Here is a 20,460-nt window from a genome sequence, read left to right as displayed (position 1 = left end):
TTATCCCCCGACCAGGGATAAGCATTTGGGTTTCCACTTTGGGGCAACCATGAACTTCTATCAACACTCATTCACTAGTGTTTGAGCAGACATTCATTTCATCTCTCTTGGGGACCACCTAAGAGTAAAATTGCTGGGTCATAGAGTAAATTCGTGTTTGACTTTTGAAGCAACTGGCTAACCAGCACCCGAAGAGGCTGCCCCATTGTACACTCGCGCCAGTAATGTACAAGTTCCATTTTCCACATCCTTTCCAACACTTATTTTGATGATAGCTCAACTACTGGTTGTGAGGTGGTATCTCAGTATGGTTTGAGTTTGCGCTTCCCTGATGACCAAGGAGTGTCCCTTACTACACTCTGGATTTCACATTCCTAGTGACCAGCACTTAATGACCATCGAGTCTGTCCAGTCAGGAGACAAACACGTTTGAGTTCCTTCCATCTTAAAAACAAAAGCAAAACAGCCCTCCTGTCTACAAAAGGTGATCTACATGGTTTTAGTCACCTCTTGGTAGCATTTGACTAGTAGAGAGAACACTGGTTTTTCCTAAAGAAAATACTAAAACCCCAGAGAAACTCCTGTTCCAGAGTTACGTTTCCATTATGTTCAGCTTTGCCTTTTACACTTATGAGAGTGTCTTTCATGTGATCTAGTTTTCCAATTTAGTCTCAACCTTCCTTTAGATTCACTATTTCAGATGCTAGGAAGTTCCTCTTCAAATGTTTCCTTGGATGCCACATGGGTATCTTTTTCAATGACGAACAATGTCAGTAACAGGAACAAAAATACAGAACTGAGTGTCTATACCAGGATCTTCAGCTCAGTTTAATAATTAACCCTCATCAAATATATAACATCCCAAGATGAAAGGCCTTTAGTCAACAACACTGGAAAACATCTGTAATAAATATACAATGAAAAAAAGTATCCCCTCTAGAGATAAAGCTACTCCTCCTTAAATCTCATCCATCAGTGTTCTCCTACTGAGAATTCAAACTCTCAGGCTTCGCTTTCTAAAGCTACTGACTCTTCACTCTACTCATGCAAACATCTTCTAATGAAACCTTCTTTTGCCACCTCATGAAACTTAGTCCTTCAACTCCTCTCTATTGTCACATTCAAATCTCGTTAAAAATGAAAAGACATCTGTGATAGGCAGAATTGTAAGCTGGTCCTCAAGATTCCTGTCCCTAGTAAACACATCCTATGTAATTTCTTTAAGTATGTGGGGTGGACCAAAGAACATGATAGGTTATCACAAATTTAAAAAGAAATGATACAAGTGAACTTACAAAACCAAAAGAGACTCAGACATAGAGAAAGAATTTATGGTTGCTGGGGGAAGGATAGAAGGAAGGGACAATTAGGGAGTTTGGGATGTACATGTACACACTGCTGTATTTAAAATGGATAATGTATGACAAACCACTATAATATTGTTAAGTAATTAGTCTCCAATTAAAATAATTTTTTAATTTATTTTTTTAATTAAAAAATAAAATAATAAAATGGATAAGCAACAAGGACTGACTATATAGCACAGGGAATTCTGCTTAATGTTATGTGGCAGGCTGGATGGGATGGGCGTTTGGGGAAGAATGGATACATGTATATGTATGCCTAAGTCCCTTTGCTGTTCGCCTGAAATTATCACATCATTAATGGATTATACTCCATTACAAAATAAGTAACTGGGAAAAAAAGGAATATGATGGGATATCACAACGTGATTAGGTTACTAATCAGTCCATTCTGGATTAATCAAGAGGGAGACTGTCTTGGAGGAGTCTGACTCAAACAGGTGACCTGTCTACAAGAAAGTGAAGCATCAGAGAGTTGTGCTTCTGCTGGCCTGGAATGAGAGGCAGACGGTAAAGTTGGGAGAGGAGGGGACCACGTGGTGGGGACATGAGCACAGCCTTCAGGCATGGGAAGTGCTCCTTGACCTGGCAAGGAGCAATAAAATGATGACCTAGTCCTACAGCCTCAGAAATTTAATTCTGCCAACAATCAGTTAGCCTGAGAAGACCCCAGATCACATAAACCCCAGCTGACTTGACTTCAGTCTCATGATACTGAGTAGAGAACCCAGTTAACCTGTACCCAGACTGACCCAAAGACACTGTGTGATAATAAATCTATATAATCTTAAATTGTCATGTTTGTGGTAATTTGCTACCCAGCAAGAAAAAGTTAATATGATCGTTTAAAAATAATATCCTCCTTTCCACTTGGATCACTTCCAGAAACTGTTTGTCAGCTGATACAATCATATTGGGTCAGCCAAAAAGCTCATTTGGGTTTTTCTGTAAGATCATACAGGAGCATGAGTATTTTCACCAGAGGGTGGAAAAAATTTAAGCCAGCAAGAGCATTTATAATATAATTACAGCTAAGACTGACACTATTCTTCAGGCATGGCTAAATGAAAACTCCCTAATCCTCTTACAGTTCTGGCATCAACAGTTACGTAAATGCTACGGTACCTCGATCTTCCAGTGGGTTGCCAGCAAGGTTAATCGTGTGCAGCCCTGAAGTGGGATTATGTGCTAGAGCACTGGCCAGTTTTTGTGCAAAATCTCTGCAAGTAAACAAAAATTAAGACACAATGTGTAAAACGACTCAATTAGAAAATTTAATGCTAGAATAGCTAGAGTGAAATTTAAAAAAAGGAGGAGCCTTTACAGTATTAACCTATATATCATATTTGTCAAGAACCAATCTTTACAATGTTAATCTATATATCATATTTGTTAAGAATCAATCTATGTTCACGAGTACATATTCCTCATCAGAGAATCCGTAAAGTCATAGCTAGAATATGGTTCATCTTGACCAGTCCAAATCTCATTCCAAAGAAAAATGTGTATTTTTCTTTAAAGACACATTAAAGGATGCTGTTAATAGTACTTTTGGACCTTCTATGACTTAAACAAATCCTGAATTGAATTGTTTTTCATGAAAATCACAATAGGCTATTCCCTATATCAGTTTTAATTTCATGCAATACTCATGAAGGCAGAAGTGACTGCCCTAATTGTTAAATTTGAAGGCTATAGTTGCTAGCGCTATATTTTCAGTTCAGTTCAGTTGTTCAGTCATGTCCAACTCTTTGCGACTCCATGGACTGCAGCACGTCAGGCTTCCCTGTCCATCACCAACTCCCAGAGTTTGCTCAAATTCATGTCCAACAAGTCAGTGATGCCATCCAATCACCACATAGTCAAAAGCACTATTTTAGGTGTGTTTAACTTAAAATAATGTGTTAAGTGCTATGACTATGAAACTACCAAGCCTCCTCACTTAATAGCATTTATGTCTTTATTCCAGCAGGTTCGAAGTCGCATGCCCCCAGTAAGGCTTGGGTATTGTTACTGAACCACACTTGATGAAGATTATTTAAGTGTGAATTTGAAAAGGGAGAGAAATGGCTGAAACAGATCAAAGCCAAACAATAACATCCTATGCAATGTGCCATTACTATGACTATGATTTATGATTAATGGTACTAGTAAAAGCTAACACATAGCATCTCTAATATGAAAGATTTTGACTTTTCTAAACACTTTCCATGTATTAATTCATTTATCCTTACAACTGTAATTCTATAAAGTAAGCACTATTATCACCAACTTAAAAATGAAGAGACTGAGGTACAGAGAACTGAACCAATTTCCCCAAAGACATGAGGCATCTGACCCAAGGGTCCATGCTCTTAAGCATTATCCTTATATACCCTCAAAGATACCATGTGACACACCACAAAAGAAGATAAAATCCTTGACCTTTATAATAATGATGGGGATCACAGGGACTTTTTTTTAAGATGAGAAAACTCTATACAGGTGATATCATTAACTTTTTTCTCAAAACCATGTATTAACTTTAGAAAAAAGGGCAAAATGTTTTAAAGCTACACATTCATATATTCAGGAAAATACTCACGTTCTAAGTCCAGCATTTTCCAACACCAATTCTTCCAGTCGATTGGACCTGCTCACCACCCTCAAGATCTGTTCACAGACATCAGTGGACTGTAACAGAAAATATTCTTTGACCATGTCGTAAGTCAGAATATGACCTCACTTCACCATCATGAATCCTTGCAGCTACAAAGCTTTAAATAAATCATTCATTCAATCAACAACCCATGAGGTGACAACTACTCCTACACATCCTGCTGATGAAGATTCGGGGCACACAACACCACAAAGGACAAAGTCCCTGACTTCAAGAGTGATACCACCCAGAAGGCAATCAGACAAGACGGAAATACACAATTATGACAGGAAAACAGGCATTTTGGCAGTGCTATAGGCACGTAGATTTCATGCAATCCTGGGAAAACCAAAAGAAATCCCCAGGAAAGTGATACCAAAATAAAGAACCAAAGCCTGAGTGGTAGTGACAATGGTGATGAGGCTGATGCTGAAGTTCTACTTACTGAGTTCTTGTCATGTGCCAGGCCCTGAGCTAAGCCCTCCTGTGTATTTCATTAAAAGCTGCTAGTTATTATTATCCTCTTTTTATAGATAACATTTAAATATCATGTACTTTAAAAGAGAGGCTGAATAACCACTTGATAAAGGTTAGGTGATACAATGTTGCTACTAGTAATCTCTAAACTAATAAGGAATAAGAAAGACTAATAATCATCTCATGTTAATAAACCTCATGTTTTAAAAAATTATGTAGTCATAAACTCACATCTTTCAAAATATTTTAAGTGCTTAGGATATAATGTTAAATGAATATGCATAATTAAAATAAAGTGTTTAATAAAGATTATAACAATTGAAATGGCTAATATATGCAGCCAAAAAGTCTTGAGGGAACTATGAGAAATGAAGAGTTGTACCCTGATAGAACTGTGCATAACTTTTTCTTTTAAATTTTTACCTATTAAAGCTTTATATTTATTTATATCCTGCCTTATTCCAAAACTAACTTAAGGTAGCTCCTGACCTTATTCAGACATTGAAAAGTGATTTTTAAATGTCATCATAACTTAAGGTCTCTTTAAATCTTTTATGTTATTAAAAGAGAGAGAGAAATCATTTTGTGTGGTTAACCATATATTAGAGCAGTTTCTTTTCTTAAAATAGTACATAAAATATTATAGTCCTTTATCAGATCATAAATATCCAAGTGGATTAACGATTATTGGAAAAGTATAAAATGTAGCACAAATTCTCCAGTCAAGTAGCCTTTAGAAAAATGACTTGGAAAACCACCAAGAGGCACAGAATTTAAAGCTTTTATAATTCTCGTGTCCTGCTTGATTCCTCTGGGTTTATAATGTTGCCTTCATACTATTCCTGAGTTTCTAATGTGACCCACAGATTGATGAGGGGAGAGGAAAATTAATTCCAAGTGACCCAATGCCTGCAATTTACAGTATGCTGACGGTGGTGGATTTTCAAAATGCTGACCCCTTATTAGTACCATTCTACGCCTTACAATATACAACTAGAGGAACTGATCTTATTCTGTGTTATGATAAAAGGTGATTACTCAGACATGTTTTTGTGAAGATTATTCTAATTTCCAGAAATAATCCATAGTATCATCACCTTTCCAGGGCTACCTCAGAGCATCCAGAAAAGTAATTTACCAAAATTGAGTTGTGAAGCAAGGCTTTCATCTACTCATTGGAAATTATTACTGTAATTAAAATTTATTAAAATGTAGGAAAAGTGTGTCCAACTTTTCTTTAACATGCCAGTAGGGGAGAGGTATGATGAGTCGTTCATGATTACATTAATTTTCTACCTTTTATTAAAGCCAACTACATGAAAAGTGTTATTTGCTACACCAAAGAATATACATGGATGGATATTTTAAAGAGATACACACACAAACTTGGACATCAAGAAAATGATACCATTGTAGTAGTCTCCCCAAATGTCTATTGCATGTTCAGCACTTTGTTTACAGATTTAAGGAAAAGTTTTTTTTTTTTTAACAAGTTAATATGATAACTCTCTAGGAGCTTATATTTATTTTAAAATCAAATGTATAGCATGAAAACTAGAGAAATCACTATAAAATAACAAATGAACTCGTTCAAAATAAAACAAATATGGAAGTTTGAAACTGAAAGGAGCCACATACCATATCTGGCCCAAGCACATAATTTTTAAAAGATTTTAAAAGACCTAATGATGCTCACTGACTTGCCTAAATGATAAAAAAGAGAGCAGAGCAAAATCCCAATTCTACTGCGATTTTATGAGTCCAGAACCTTGGCCCTAATGGCGTATTTGGCATATCTTCAAAAACAAACAAACAAACAAAAAACCCTCTATCCTTCTACTTAAATTTGGAATAGTGACTGCTAACAGACTTCATAAGATCAGCATAAACCATATATGTCACATTTTTCCTGTGGGACAGTAAGCACAGGAGACTTCTGTTGTGCAAGAAGCAATTTTAATAACCCAGAGAATTCATATAACTTGAGAAGTCCCTTCTTTTTACACTCTGTGTTTTAAAAAAGCTGAAGAAGGTAGAATGCTTTCCTGTGCCTCAAATAAACCAAGTATTAGAAAATGTTTCAAGATTACATTTTGCAACAGCCATCAAAGGCAAAGTATCATTTCTTTTTAACTTTGGGTAACAAACATGGAAAAACTGCTAATCTCTTTGAAAATTTGCAGAAAGATATCCCAAAGAGTATTTCTCATTTTTAAATACTAAGCATTAAAAATATACACATTTTTGTGTTTAAATCTGTTATTAGAAAAGCAGAGAAAGCAATAATCCTCAAATCCTGTCTCCCACTTCCCACCATCCCAGGGCATCCAAAAAAGCACACAAGCATTTACATGCTTTGTCTGGCCAAGACCGAAATAATTAAGTGTGTGTTTTCTTTCCTAAACACCTAAGGCATTTAAAAAAAGAGATGCTGCCTGGGAGGAGTAACGATAGAATGGCAGCTCCAGTGGCCTGATACTAGTGATTTCAGATAACTTCTAAAAAAGGGATGTCCACAACTTCCTCAGAGCTCTCTTGTGCCCCATTTTGAAAATCACAGGCTTAGGTGAATGTCTGAATGAGCCAGGAAAACTAACTTGGTAGCAAAGCATTGTTCTCTCTGATCCCACAATCCCTGGGCTAATCTACTTCTCATTCCTCGAATGGCTCCCCTCGCACACCTGCAATCTCTGTTGGCTCAGCCCTGCAAACGGTCCCCATCCCTGCAAACAGCAAATGAGAGGCTTGTGTTCCCAGGTCTCCCATCACGGCTGTCTGCTCACTCACTCCCTGGGGGTCAGCATCCATACTTCCATCATCACTGATCTCAGACACCCCCCTGTTTAGCTGATACAGTTTCCATAATTCATGCTCCCCCATTTGTTCACTTCTCAGCCTCTTTGCTAATCTGATTGTGAGGATGACAATAACAGCTGACAGTTGTGAAATGCCTGTAGTACATCAGACATTGTTTTAGAACTTCCATATAAATTATTTGGGCTTCCCAGGTGGCAAAGGGGTAAAGAATCTGCCTGCCAATGCAGAAGCAAGAAATACGGGTTCAATCCCAGGAAGTTTCCCTGAAGGAGGAAATGGCAACCCACTCCAGTACTCTTGCCTGGAAAATCCCATGGACAGAGAAGCCTGGCTGGCTATAGTCCATGGAGTCACAGAATCGGACACAACTGAGCATTGCCACTATATATATATAATATATATAATAATTATATATATATTTATAAATTTTATAATTTTATATATTATATATATATATATATAATTTACTCATCTCAATAACCTGCAAATGAGTTACATTGCTGTGTCCATTCATTCATTCAATAAAAGTCATTTGACATCTATTGATTAAACCAGCTTTTACTGAGGAGCTACTATGAGCCACCTACTTTGATAAGCACTGTATGGAGATGAGTAAGACATGAATTCCAATTAGCTCACAGTAACAGGGATATAGGAAATAGAGGCCCTGGAAGATCAAGCAATGTATCTAAGGTCACACAGCCCTGTAGTAAGAGTCCAAATCTGAAACCCAGATTTCTGTTTCTAAGTCCACATTCTTACCGTCAACCACGTTGGCTCTTAATAATCCGCAAATGAGTTCCACCCAAGTTTATACCTATAACGCCTTAAGCCACTCACACCCCAGGCAAGTTCAGCAGGCTGGCCACCAGCAAATCTCAACCTTCCACTTTCAACAGATCCAGTTCTCAATCCAAATCCTATCTCTTCACTTGGAAAGGTTTTAAATTTTTTTCAGACTTTTTAATTGGAAGATAATTACTTTGCAATGTTGTGTTGCTTTCTGCCATACAAGAATGCAGATCAGTCAGCTCAGTTCAGTCCAGGCGCTCATCGTGTCCAACTCTGCGACCCCGTGAACCGCAGCGCGCCTGGCCTCCCTGTCCATCACCAACTCCCGGAGTTCACCCAGACTCGCGTCCATCGAGTCTGTGATGCCATCCAGCCATCTCATCCTCGGTCGTCCCCTTCCCCTCCTGCCCCCAATCCCTCCCAGCATCAGAGTCTTTTCCAATGAGTCAACTCTTCACATGGGGTGGCCAAAGTACTGGAGTTTCAGCTTCAGCATCATTCCTTCCAAAGAAATCCCAGGGCTGATCTCCTTCAGAAGGGATTGGTTGGATCTCCTTGCAGTCCAAGGGACTCTCAAGAGTCTTCTCCAACACCACAGTTCAAAAGCATCAATTCTTCGGCGCTCAGCCTTCTTCACAGTCCAACTCTCATGTCCATACATGACCACAGGAAAAACCATAGCCTTGACTAGACGGACCTTAGTCGGCAAAGTAATGTCTCTGCTTTTGAATATGCTATCTAGGTTGGTCATAACTTTTCTTCCAAGGAATAAGCGTCTTTTAACTTCATGGCTGCAGTCACCATCTGCAGTGATTTTGGAGCCCCCCAAAATAAAGTCTGACACTGTTTCTACTGTTTCCCCATCTATTTGCCATGAAGTGATGGGACCAGATGCCATGATCTTTGTTTTCTGAATGTTGAGCTTTAAGCCAACTTTTTCGCTCTCCTCTTTCACTTTCATCAAGAGGCTTTTTAGCTCCTCTTCACTTTCTGCCATAAATATCTCCCCTCTCTCCTGAGACTCCCTCCCACCACCACCACCCGAGCCGCAGGCTGAGCTCCCTGTGTTATATGGCAGCTTCACACTAGCTATCTATTTTACACAAGGTAACATATATATGTCAATCCAACTTTCTCAACTCATCCCCTCGTCTCTTTCCACCCACCCCCACTATATCTACAAAACCTTTACGTCTGCATCTCCATTCCTTCAAAACTACAGTGAACTAACACCTCACCCCAGTCACAATGGCCATTATCAAAAAATCTACAAACAACAAATGCTAGAGAGGACGTGGAGAAAGGGGAACCCTCTTGCACTGTTGGTGGGAATGTAATTGATACAGTCACAATGCAGAACACTATGGAGATTCCTTTAAAAACTAGGAATAAAACTGCCATCTGACCCAGCAATCCCACTACTGGGCATACACCACCCTGAAAATGATACATGTACCCAAATGTCCACGGCAGCGCTATTTACAACAGCCAGAACATGGAAGCAACCTAGACATCCATCACTCAGAAAATTTTAACCCCCCCGTTTCTATGACCTCTGAAAGTTGGAGACTTGAATGTTAACAGTCTCCATTAAAACATCTAAATTATCTCCCATGCTCAAACGAAGCAGCAGAAACCTAACTCATGGATAAGCTTCCATCCAAATGGCTGGGAAAAACAAAAAACAAAAAAACAGAGCATCTTATTTCTACTAATAAAACAGACCAAAACTTTGGCTCCCCCATGTCTTAGAAAAACTAACAGATTTCACTTTGATTTTATTTTGCTTACATATAAATCTGTCCAAAACCTCATCTAGAAAATTAATGTTGACTGTCAAAACTCCAGACCAACTCTACCTTGGTAATGTTTTCCTAAATTCTCAGGAAGGGATGCTTTGTGGAGATGGAATGCAAGATAGGAACATAAAATCTGCTATTTGCAGCTGTGCAAATGTAACTTGAATAGTTTTTGCCGGTGGAATGAGGGTATGCAGAAGGCTCCACTAAGTGTGCCTTTCTGTTCATCATCTAAAATTGCCTGAAGCAGCTGAAAACGGGAGGAAGTACTTTTCTGAAGCATCTCCCATTACAAACTTTGTAAAATGTTCTGCACATCATTTATAGGAAAATATCTCCCTAAGAAATAACATGTATTCAGCTCACCAGTATGGCTGAAAAACAAATATGTGTCTGTTTTTTGTTTTTTATAATTTTCAAGTTTTTGAAATTCAGCAAAGCTAAGCAACATCTTCAATTACTTACCAGTTTTAGATCCTTAGAGGACAGCTTAGTGAACCACTGATTGTATTCCAGAGCAGCAATGATAGGTATTAAGTCCCTAGAAGCGGAAATAACAAAATATATGAACATCTCTTACAATAGCCATATTGATGTCTGATTTTTAATCCATGACATCCAAGTTCACTTGTTAATTTCTATTATTTACAAACACAACATTCAGCTAAACCTATTTCAACCCCTAAACAACAATTACATACTTTAGGACAGATCTTCAGAATGATGTAAACAGAACTCCTTAAAGTTGAAGATGAATTATCTCTATGGACTCTGATTTCTATTTCCAAAGGAAAAGAGTTTGGTAGCAGTGTTTGCTTAGAGGCCATCCTTGCTCTAAGAGATATCTTATGTCTAATTCCATACCGCTGCTGCTAAGTGGCTTCAGTCGTGTCTGACTCTGTGCGACCCCATAGACGGCAGCCCACCAGGCTCCCCCGTCCCTGAGATTCTCCAGGCAAGAACGCAGGAATGGGTTGCCATTTCCTTCTCCAATACATGAAAGTGAAAAGGGAGAGTGAAGTTGCTCAATCATGTCTGACTCTTAGCAACCCCATGGACTGCAGCCCACCAGGCTCCTCTGTCCATAGGATTTTCCAAGCAAGAGTACCGGAGTGGGTTGTCATTGCCTTCTCCCAATTCCATACTAACAACTCTTATTTCTTTACATTGCTCCTTCATAAATTCTTCATCAAGTATATCATATGCTCTCTGGCTAGAGGAGTTTATATGGCAAGCAAGGACAGTACCAGTCTTATTATAAGTCACATCGGATGGGATACCCAATGCTTATTAGCAAGCATCCTACAACCATTTGGTATCTTTCTTGCAGTTCTTAGTACTGATTATACAATGAGATAGCCCAAGTGTTTTTTTGTTGCTTGGGTTTTTGCTTTTTTGTCTTACGCTTCCTACACGTTCTTCAGCCATGGAGTGAAGCTATTCACATCAGAGATCAGCCACCACACTATCATTCCAGCCTGACCTCTACACAACATGCCCCTCACTCCTGCTCAAGCCAAAAAGCAGACAATTCACTACTCAAACATATCATGCAGTTTCACAATCAGAATTACCTTTTCCTGCTTTGTTCAGCTATGAAAATCCATGTATCCTTCAAGGCCTATATCATAATCCTCTCTTCTTCTTCCCAGGTCACTACAACCAGCACATTATTTACACCTCTGTTTAGCATTTATTTTATTCTGCCTTATAGTATAGTTTGATGTTTAAACATCTATTCCTTATCACTCCAGGTTGTAAATTCTTTGAAAGCCACATCCCTGTCTTCTTTAGATTTTTGGCTACAGGGAAGCCATATCAATTTTATCTTCAGGGCATGACAAGTAGCAAATGCACAAATTTTTACTGAAACAGAAATGAAAGGCAAAATAGTGAAAAATCACTATTTTTTCAAGCTTCAAGGTACCAGGCCCCATGCTAGGCATTTTACATAGACCAATTAACTCATTTAAATCTCAAAACAACCTTAGAAGGTTTTATTGTTTGCATTTTACAGATGAAGAAACAGATGCTAAGAGACCTACAGTGAAACTGCTGGTCCCTTTGGACACCACTACAGTCAAAACCCAGCTTCTAAAGCCCATGTGTGTAGTTTCATCAGATTTGCTTTAAAAGGTGACATGAGCATCCACAGGTGGTAAAAAAAAAAAAAAAAAAAAAAGCCAAGGAATTATATGCCATCTTTTCCAGCAAAAAGCCTCTTTATTAAGCTTGCTAAGTTTTACATGAAAAAAAACCAAGTTTCAAATTAAAAAACAAGAACAACCATCCTTGCCATAGTTGTTTTAGGGTCTCCACTCTCTCATCTCTCTCCACCAACCAATTGCTCAGAACAAGTCTCGGCATTTCTCCCTGATGTCTAATGACAGTTGTAGCTTTTCTCAGAGTGAATTCCACCTTATAATACAGGGCCCTCAAAGCCCATGTTATCTGAGTCCTCTCCCTTACATCATCACTTAGGAATGATGGCAAATCATTCTCACTGCGTCTCCTTTTGTGGATTTAATGTCAAGTAGAGACTACACTTCAGGACCTCTTTATTGTGTATTATGCCACCTGATGAGATTTGAAGTACAGTTGGCTTTTGTCATAATGAATTCATTTTCAGGAGCTGAAGGGCACATCATTAACAGGATCAGGTTTTACATTAATGCAGTGGGTAGGACAGCATCAGCCTACATATGACCTGTAAAAACCCTGAAAATATTCTGGTACACTCAAAGTCAAATCCAATTCTTAATGATACCAGAAATGCTTGGAGTACAAGATTCAATTTTAAAAATACACAGCATTCCAGGTGCATATTTGTGTGATCAGAGTCAATGAGAGTAACTGGTAAAAATGACATATAAAATAATAGACATAAATGCTCACAAATATAGACATGTTTTTTCCCCCCAGAAGAAAAATACAGCAAAATCTTATGCAGACACCTTGCCTGGGTGGTAGCATTAAAGATATGAATTTTTTCGAACACAAATTTTGTACTATATTTTCAAATTTGTCTGTAATGATCCATATTCATAACCTAAAGGGATTATAAAACTATGTCCCACGGATGATATAAAACTTTGTTATAGCAAAAACTGTCCACAAAAATGATGGGACTCATTCATGTTGGCGTGGTCTGCCCACAATGTTTCTCTAAATTATGTTAATGCCTAGGCTTTTTAATGTCAAAAATAAATTAGAAAAAGACAAATATACATCATAATTCATTCAATAAACATTTATTGAGTACTACTAAGTCCTGGGTAGGGATATTAGGCTCTGAGGGTTAAGTGACGTATACGGGCAACTCTTTGTCTTCCAACGGTGGAAAGACCTCAGCTATCTGCAGCACCATGGAAAAAGCGAGCATATTCCAAGTGCCCTAAGATCATCAGAGGACATGAGTACTTCAGCCTGGAGCAAACGGGGAAGGGTCTGCAAGGTTTGAGAGATAGGGAGAGGCCAACCAGTCAGGGAAAGGGAAATAGAGTATTCTAAGTAACTAGGAAATAGGATGTGCTTCCCAGGTGGGCTTCCCAGGTGGCTCAGCAATAAAGAATCCTCCACCTGCCAATGCAGGAGACACAGATTCAATCCCTGGGTCAGGAAGATGCCCAGGAGAAGGAAATGGCAACCCGCTTCAGTATTGTTGCCTGGAAAATCCCATGGACAGAGGAGCCTGGGGGAGCTACAGTCCATGGGGTCGCAAGAGTCGGACAGGACTGAGTGCTTAAACAATAACGACAACAACGTACAAAGGCACAAAAGCCTGAAAATGCCCAGCAACTCCATTCATTTGTTCAATGAGTGCCACCCACTGTGCATGAATCACTGGACTGAGGAAACAATGAACACAGCAAGATGGTCCCTCCCCTTGTGACACTCACCACCTAGAACAGCTTAGCAAAAAATAAAAGCAACTATAATAGAGTGAAATAACCCCTCTGCTATAGAGTGAATATGCAGCCCTATGGTGCAAATAAGAGAGACAATTATGAGAAGACTTCAGTCAGGAAAGATCCTTATAGGAAAAATGTAGGCCTTCTAGATGAGAAACACATTACCATCCCAGAAGAGATGGTCAACAGAGCAAAGAATGGCTTAATCAAAGAGTTTTTAGATCTGACACCAAAAGCATGATCCATAAAAGAAAAAAATAAATCAACTGGACTTTATCAAAATCAAAAACTTTTACTCTGTAATAGATGCTATTAAAAGAAAGGTAAGATGACCATATTCTGGGAGAAAATATTTGCAAATCTCATTTCTGACAAAGGACTTGGTGCTCAAAATGTATAAAGAACTCTCAGAAGTCCATAACAAGAAATAACTCAAGTGTTTTAAATGAGCAGAAAGATCGAAACAGATACTTCATCAAGCAAGATACACTGAGGGTAAATAAGCACATGAAAGATACTCAAAATTATTAGCCATTAGAGAAATGCAATTTAAAGCCAAAATAAGATGCCACTGGAAACCTACTGCATTGCTTTTTTTTTTTTTTAAGTGACAATGTTAAGTGCTAACCAGGGTGCAGAGCAAATGAAACCTCATACACTGCTGTTGGGAAAGCAAATGGCATGCTCAAGGTGGGCAACAGTTTGACAACGTCTTATTATGAAGTTTTATGTATACTTTTACCATTGTTGTTTAGTCACTAAGTCATGTCCAACTCTTTTACGACCCCATCGACTAGCCCAACAGGCTCCTGTATCCATGAGATTTCTCAGGCAAGAATACTGGAGTGGGTTGCCATTTCCTTCTCCAGGGGATCTTCCAGGCCCAGGGAATGAACCCGCATCTCCTGCATGGGCGCACAGATTCTTTATCACAGAACCACCTGTCCATGGGGTCACAAAGAGTCACACATGACTTACTGACTGAACGACAAAAATAAGACATACCATGGTTCAGCAATCTCAATCCTGGGTATTCACCCAAGAGAAATAAAAACTTTTATTTATATAAAAATGTATATATTATTGTTCATAACAGTTATGTTCATATTTGTCAAACACAGGAAGCAACACAGATGGACATGTCCACGAGTGTCGCTGTGTGACACCAGATTAGACAAGGTAATCGTGTGACGGCTGCCAGCCCACTCTCCCTGTGTCTGTCACCCTCACCCTCTGATTAGGTCCCACTTAAACAGAAAATACACAAGATGTGATGTAACTAATTTCATTTCTGAGAGTTCATTTTCCAGGATGGCCTTCTTAGAGCACAGTTACAAGTGAGCACAGAAGCAAATCTTAGATAAAGACTCAATTTGCATTCACATGTTATACTGATATCACTTACTGCAAAGAACTCCCTGGATTTCCCTGACAGCATCTGTGTTGCTCAGGACCAATCCATTCCTATGTTTTCATTAAGTAGTGTTTATTACTACATAATGATTATATTTTATAATGTACTGATTATATTACATAACGTAGAAAGTTTTCAACACACCTCGGCTGGTCTTGACTGATTTTCTCATGGGGGGATGCGATTAACAGCTTTTTACCATCAGTTCGTGCCTTTTATTTTGTATCCCACTAAGACTTCACTTTCACTTTTTACTTTCATGCATTGGAGAAGGAAATGGCAACCCACTCCAGTATTCTTGCCTGGAGAATCCCAGGGACAGGGGAGCCTGGTGGGCTGCTGTGTATGGGGTCGCACAGAGTCGGACACGACTGAAGCAACTTAGCAACAGCAGCATGTGATGCTAAAGCTAAAACTCCAATACTTCGGCCACCTCATGCAAAGAGTTGACTCACTGGAAAAGACTCTGCTGCTGGGAGGGATTGGGGGCAGAAGGAGAAGGGGACGACAGAGGATGAGATGGCTGGATGGCAACACCTACTCAATGGACATGAGTTTGAGTGAACTCCAGGAGTTGGTGATGGACAGGGAGGCCTGGCGTGCTGCGATTTATGGGGTCGCAAAGAGTCGGACACGACTGAACTGAACTGATGTTTTGCTTTGACCTCCTAAGAGACTCTTCATTACCATGTGGCTTTTGATCTGAAGTTAGCCTTAAAGAGTTATAACAGTTGAGGGAAGTCTCTGATGAGTACTGGCAACCTGGCAACAGTGTTTTCATGTATTATCTCATGTGACTCTTCTTAAAATGGGAGCAAGAACATTTTAAGACTGCAAACACTGAAAAGGAAGATCCAGTGTGAATATCCTTTGGGGTCATGGGGCTGAACTGTTTCTTAATACTCTGCTGAATGGAGACAAGACAGCTCCTACACCCTAACTTTTTCCTGATGTAAATGTACTACATATAGAGTTGGTGTGGTGGTGTTGTCAACCCAGCTATTAGCTGGGGTTGGTAATAAAAGTTGGGGTTCTTACTTCTCATTGCAGTTGACACCTCAAACTATCCAAACTTTCCCTTAAAACTCAAAAGAACCAAGTTTTTCACTTATATCTTTCTAGAAGAAAATACCAGCATACAACTAACAAAACAGAAGCAATACAGAAAAGACCAGAAAACAGTCTCTGAGCATCAAAGATTTTCTGTAATAAAAGGTTTTGCGACTCTAAAAGATTTCCTTTAAGTTAAGAAAACTAGTCACTTTATAGAGTTGCTTACTTAAAAACAGGGCAAGTCTTTTAGGAAGTAAAAATAACAAGCATTCATTTAAACATTTTTATGTACTAGCATGTATATACATTAATCCATGTAGCCTTCACAATAACCCCAGGAGGGAGGTGTTGTCATTAACACCATTTCACAGATGGAGACCCACCCTCCTCTCCCAAGGCACAGAGAAGTTAGAGAGCTGGTCACAAAGTTTAGTTGGAAAGAGACAGGATTCAAGGCGGTGTGAGCTATGACCTGATTATTTAACCATTGTGCTATCATCTCACTAATAAGTCAACTACTTTCCATACTGTCAAGAGTCTTCAATCTACTCTACAGGGGAATCCAGGGTGATTATATCCAGGGGTTTCCAGATCAAAAATTCCAAACCCCTTTCATCACATTTGGACAACCACTTAGCTCCTAATTTGAAAGCCAATCCTAAGACATATTCTGAGATGATGTCTCAAAAAGACTGTGTTCTTGCTCCTCTGGACATCAAAAATAAACTCATATTTGAGGGCTACTAAAAGAAGTTAAAATGCAAAAACAAAGAAGCTGGCAAGCAATTCAGAGTCTAAATCACTTGCTAAATTTCTCTGCGATTCTCGATTCTGGATAATCTATTGAATTAGAATTTCTAATCTTTCTGATCTATATGACTTAGTAAGAATTTAATTTTTCCAGTTATTATTTTGGGGCCAGATTTCCCTCCTTAGTCTTTCTTCCCTCCTGCCTACCTCTCCTCGTTGAAACTGTAAAAACACTGTGACTTTTAAATAGTGTGAAAAGTCCAGGAGAGCATCAACGAACAAATTTGAAAGATGTCCAGCAAGCCCCAAAAGAGATGTGAGAAAAGCACAAAGAGAGAGAGTAAAAATCCACTGAACAACATCGTGATCAGCTGTAGTGTATCCATGCACGCAGAATGGAAGAGCTCCCCCCAGGAAATCTTACAAATGTTTAAAAGCTTGCAGGAGGTATTTCATGCAAGAATGCAGGGTCTGGCCACTCTCCTGCTTGCTGCGTGCACACAGTGATAAATGCTCTCTTCCAGAAAGGCTGGTAAAACTCAGAACTACAGCCGTATTTTCCTGATATATTCATTTGATAGTCTTTCTGGGGATAATTTAGACTCTTCTCCTTTATATCTAGTTGGAAACTGGGAGTTAGAGAGTTTTAAAAAATTGTAGGTGTCATGGAACACCAATCCTGCCTGATACTCTAATTTATATAGAAATATGTCCTATAGATTATTAAATGATAAGGACACCCCAATGTGAGACACCTTATAGATGAGCACAATGCCAGAGGCCTAAATGAGTAGCCTCTAAATTTTTTGACCATTCACTCCTAACTGGAAAGTATCAGGTTGACCAAAAACTTTTTTGGGGTTTTTCTGTAAGAAAAACCAAAATAAACTTTTTGGCCAACTCAATATTTTGAGCACACATCTCTCCCAAATCTGTGTGTTTATCTATAAATTATATACATGCAATACTGTACTAATATATTAGTGTGTGTGTGTGCTCAGTTACTTCAGTCATGTCTGACTCTTTGTGACCCTATGAACTGTAACCTGTCATAGTCTTCTATCCATGGGATTTTCCAGGCAAGAATACTGGAGTGGGTTGCCATTTCCTCCTCCACGGGATCTTTGCATCCAGAGACTGAACCTGCATCTGCTGTGTCTCCTGCATTGCAAGCAGTTCTTTATCCAGAGCCAACTAGGGGGCTCAGTAAAAAAAAAAATAATAATAATACATGCACATACACAAAACAGAGAAGAACAAAATAAGCATAAAATATGTTCTACTACTTTCTTCACGCTCCTCTGTATATCATCAACTGTGTTCACCACACAGTCCATCTGACCCAGGCTGGAGACCACTGTTTTATGGATTTATAGAAATTTAAGAATGGAAACAGAGGCTAAGGCTCTTCACACCTGATTTCACACTCCAAAAAGCATTTCTTCCTTTTTTAAATGAGAGCAGGAATAAAGACAAGGAGCTTAGATTAGGAAAGAATTAAACCAGTGCCTTAGGACAACCTTGCAAAACATTAATCCAAACTCTTCCGTGAAAGTCTCAGGCGCGTGAATGTCACCTTGATGAGTATAAAATATGACAACACAAAAACATGAGTCTGAAAGGGATGAACTGCTGTCTGGGTTCTCATGAGCCAAGTTTAGGCTCAATGATGCATGTCGCTGGGTCTTTAGAGGATGGATAAGATTAGCTCCTCTGCAAAATCTTCAGGGAACAAGAAAAATCGATGTGATTAAAGCTATATATTCTCTTCTCTTCAGCACCACTACCTCTATCCTCATCATTCCCTGCCGCTCCAAATTACAGTGTAATTACATTTTTAACATGTCAGCTCACAGACCGTTGAGAGCACCCATGAGAAATGTATAACAAAGCCTTCTTCAATCTACGCGTCATTTTGGCCCATTGATAACCTAACCTAGAACAAATTTTAAGAATGTGCTTAAATAAAATTTGGGAAGCTATGAATAATAACTGAATGGACATTTTTCCAGGCACTTTCTAATTCCTATTCTTCTCCAGAGACTAACTGGCTGGATCCGGCATGATTGCTGTCATCCTCACACTTGAATGCTTATTCAGCAACAATAAAGTGTCTAGTCCTACTTTTTTTTTTTAGATAAATCCAAATTTTAATGGTATTAGATTTAAATAGCTGATGAATTCATCTTAAAATAGAAATAGGTTTATCCACGAAGGAGTCAATATACTGAAAGTCTGTTGGCTTAGTGCCCTTTTCTCCTGGGCAATGCTTGGATGGAAACTGCCAAAAGTGACTTCATGACTTTTTCCTGTAAAGGCTTCCATGACTAACCATCACTCAGTCATGTCTGAGTCTTTGCGACCCCATGGACTATAAAGACCATGGGATTCTCCAGGCCAGAATACTGGAGTGGGTAGCCATTCCCTTCTCCAGGGGACCTTCCCAACCCAGAGATCGAACCCAGGTATCCCACATTGCAGGCGGATTCTTTACCAGCTGAGCCACAAAGGAACCACAAGAATACTGGAGTGGGAAGCTCATCCATTCTCCAGCAGATCTTCCTGGCCCAGGAATTGAACCAGGGTCTCCTGCATTGCAGGCAGATTCTTTACCAACTGAGCTATCAGCGAATCCCCATGACTGACCAGCTTACATCAAACTGAGACATTCTTTCTTTAGATATCTTAATGCTCTAGATCAAATTCTACCCATGATATGGCCAGTAAAGTCTTGTTTCTGTGACTTTTTTTTTTAATTGCATATATTATAACACACAGGAATACTTTTAAAATGGGAAATTCCTTCAAGCCCTTTCAAAATTTCACTGTGCTTCCCAGAAATGTACACATACATATACACACGTGTGTATTTAGGTGTATAAGAGGTTCTACATTGGTTTCTTCCCTTAAAATTACGTTCACATTTAGTTCTGAGAGTTCCTTAGTTAGAATCAATTAATTCACTAATCAACTATAGCATTCAAGTTGCTTATACATCTACCTTGAAGCTCCTGGGTAGACCCTAAAGGGTCTGGTAAGGTAGGAGAACACACAGGAACAGAGAGGTGGGTCTACAGTGAAAAGAATGGACAGTATGCTGACTCGTAGGAAGCCTAAATATGATACATATGCTTCTTCTTGGTTCATGAGGCTCTATAAGTCATGGGATATAACGTGTATCAAAACACTGGGCATATGTCTGAAGAAGAGCAGCTCCCAGGTGAGGACACCAATAAGGTCTCTGTGATGAGAATAATGACAAGGGCACCGCCCCGTCCCTAGACCCACACCTTCTTCCAAATCCATCTCCTATGAGTGGTGATGGGGTCACACAGGGATTGCTGTTTCCTCCAGCCTGTGTTCCAGAGGATCAAGCTGCCAATACCATGTTTGGTTTCCCTGTCACCAGATCTGCAGCAGTAACATCAGTACCACACACAACCAC

At 39.1% G+C, this 20,460-nt stretch overlaps 1 protein-coding gene across 5 annotated transcripts in view; it reads right to left on the bottom strand.

Moving 5' to 3' along the window:
• CARMIL1 (capping protein regulator and myosin 1 linker 1) overlaps nt 1-20,460 on the bottom strand; it is a 307,355-nt gene that overhangs the window by 127,989 nt on the left and 158,906 nt on the right. For all 5 annotated transcript variants that reach the window (XM_040249951.1, XM_040249952.1, XM_040249953.1 and 2 more), the window contains 3 exons: nt 10,353-10,428; nt 3,949-4,037; nt 2,490-2,584 (listed from right to left, as the gene is read on the bottom strand). In XM_040249951.1, coding sequence (XP_040105885.1) covers nt 2,490-2,584; nt 3,949-4,037; nt 10,353-10,428 — 260 coding nt within the window. The remainder of the gene's footprint in view (nt 1-2,489; nt 2,585-3,948; nt 4,038-10,352; nt 10,429-20,460) is intronic.

This window comes from Oryx dammah, unplaced genomic scaffold (assembly GCF_014754425.2).
Source record: "Oryx dammah isolate SB20612 unplaced genomic scaffold, SCBI_Odam_1.1 HiC_scaffold_11, whole genome shotgun sequence".
Lineage (NCBI taxonomy): Eukaryota > Metazoa > Chordata > Mammalia > Artiodactyla > Bovidae > Oryx > Oryx dammah.
The sequence above is the reverse complement of the archived record's forward strand: the minus strand, read 5'-3'. Positions and strand labels throughout refer to the sequence as shown.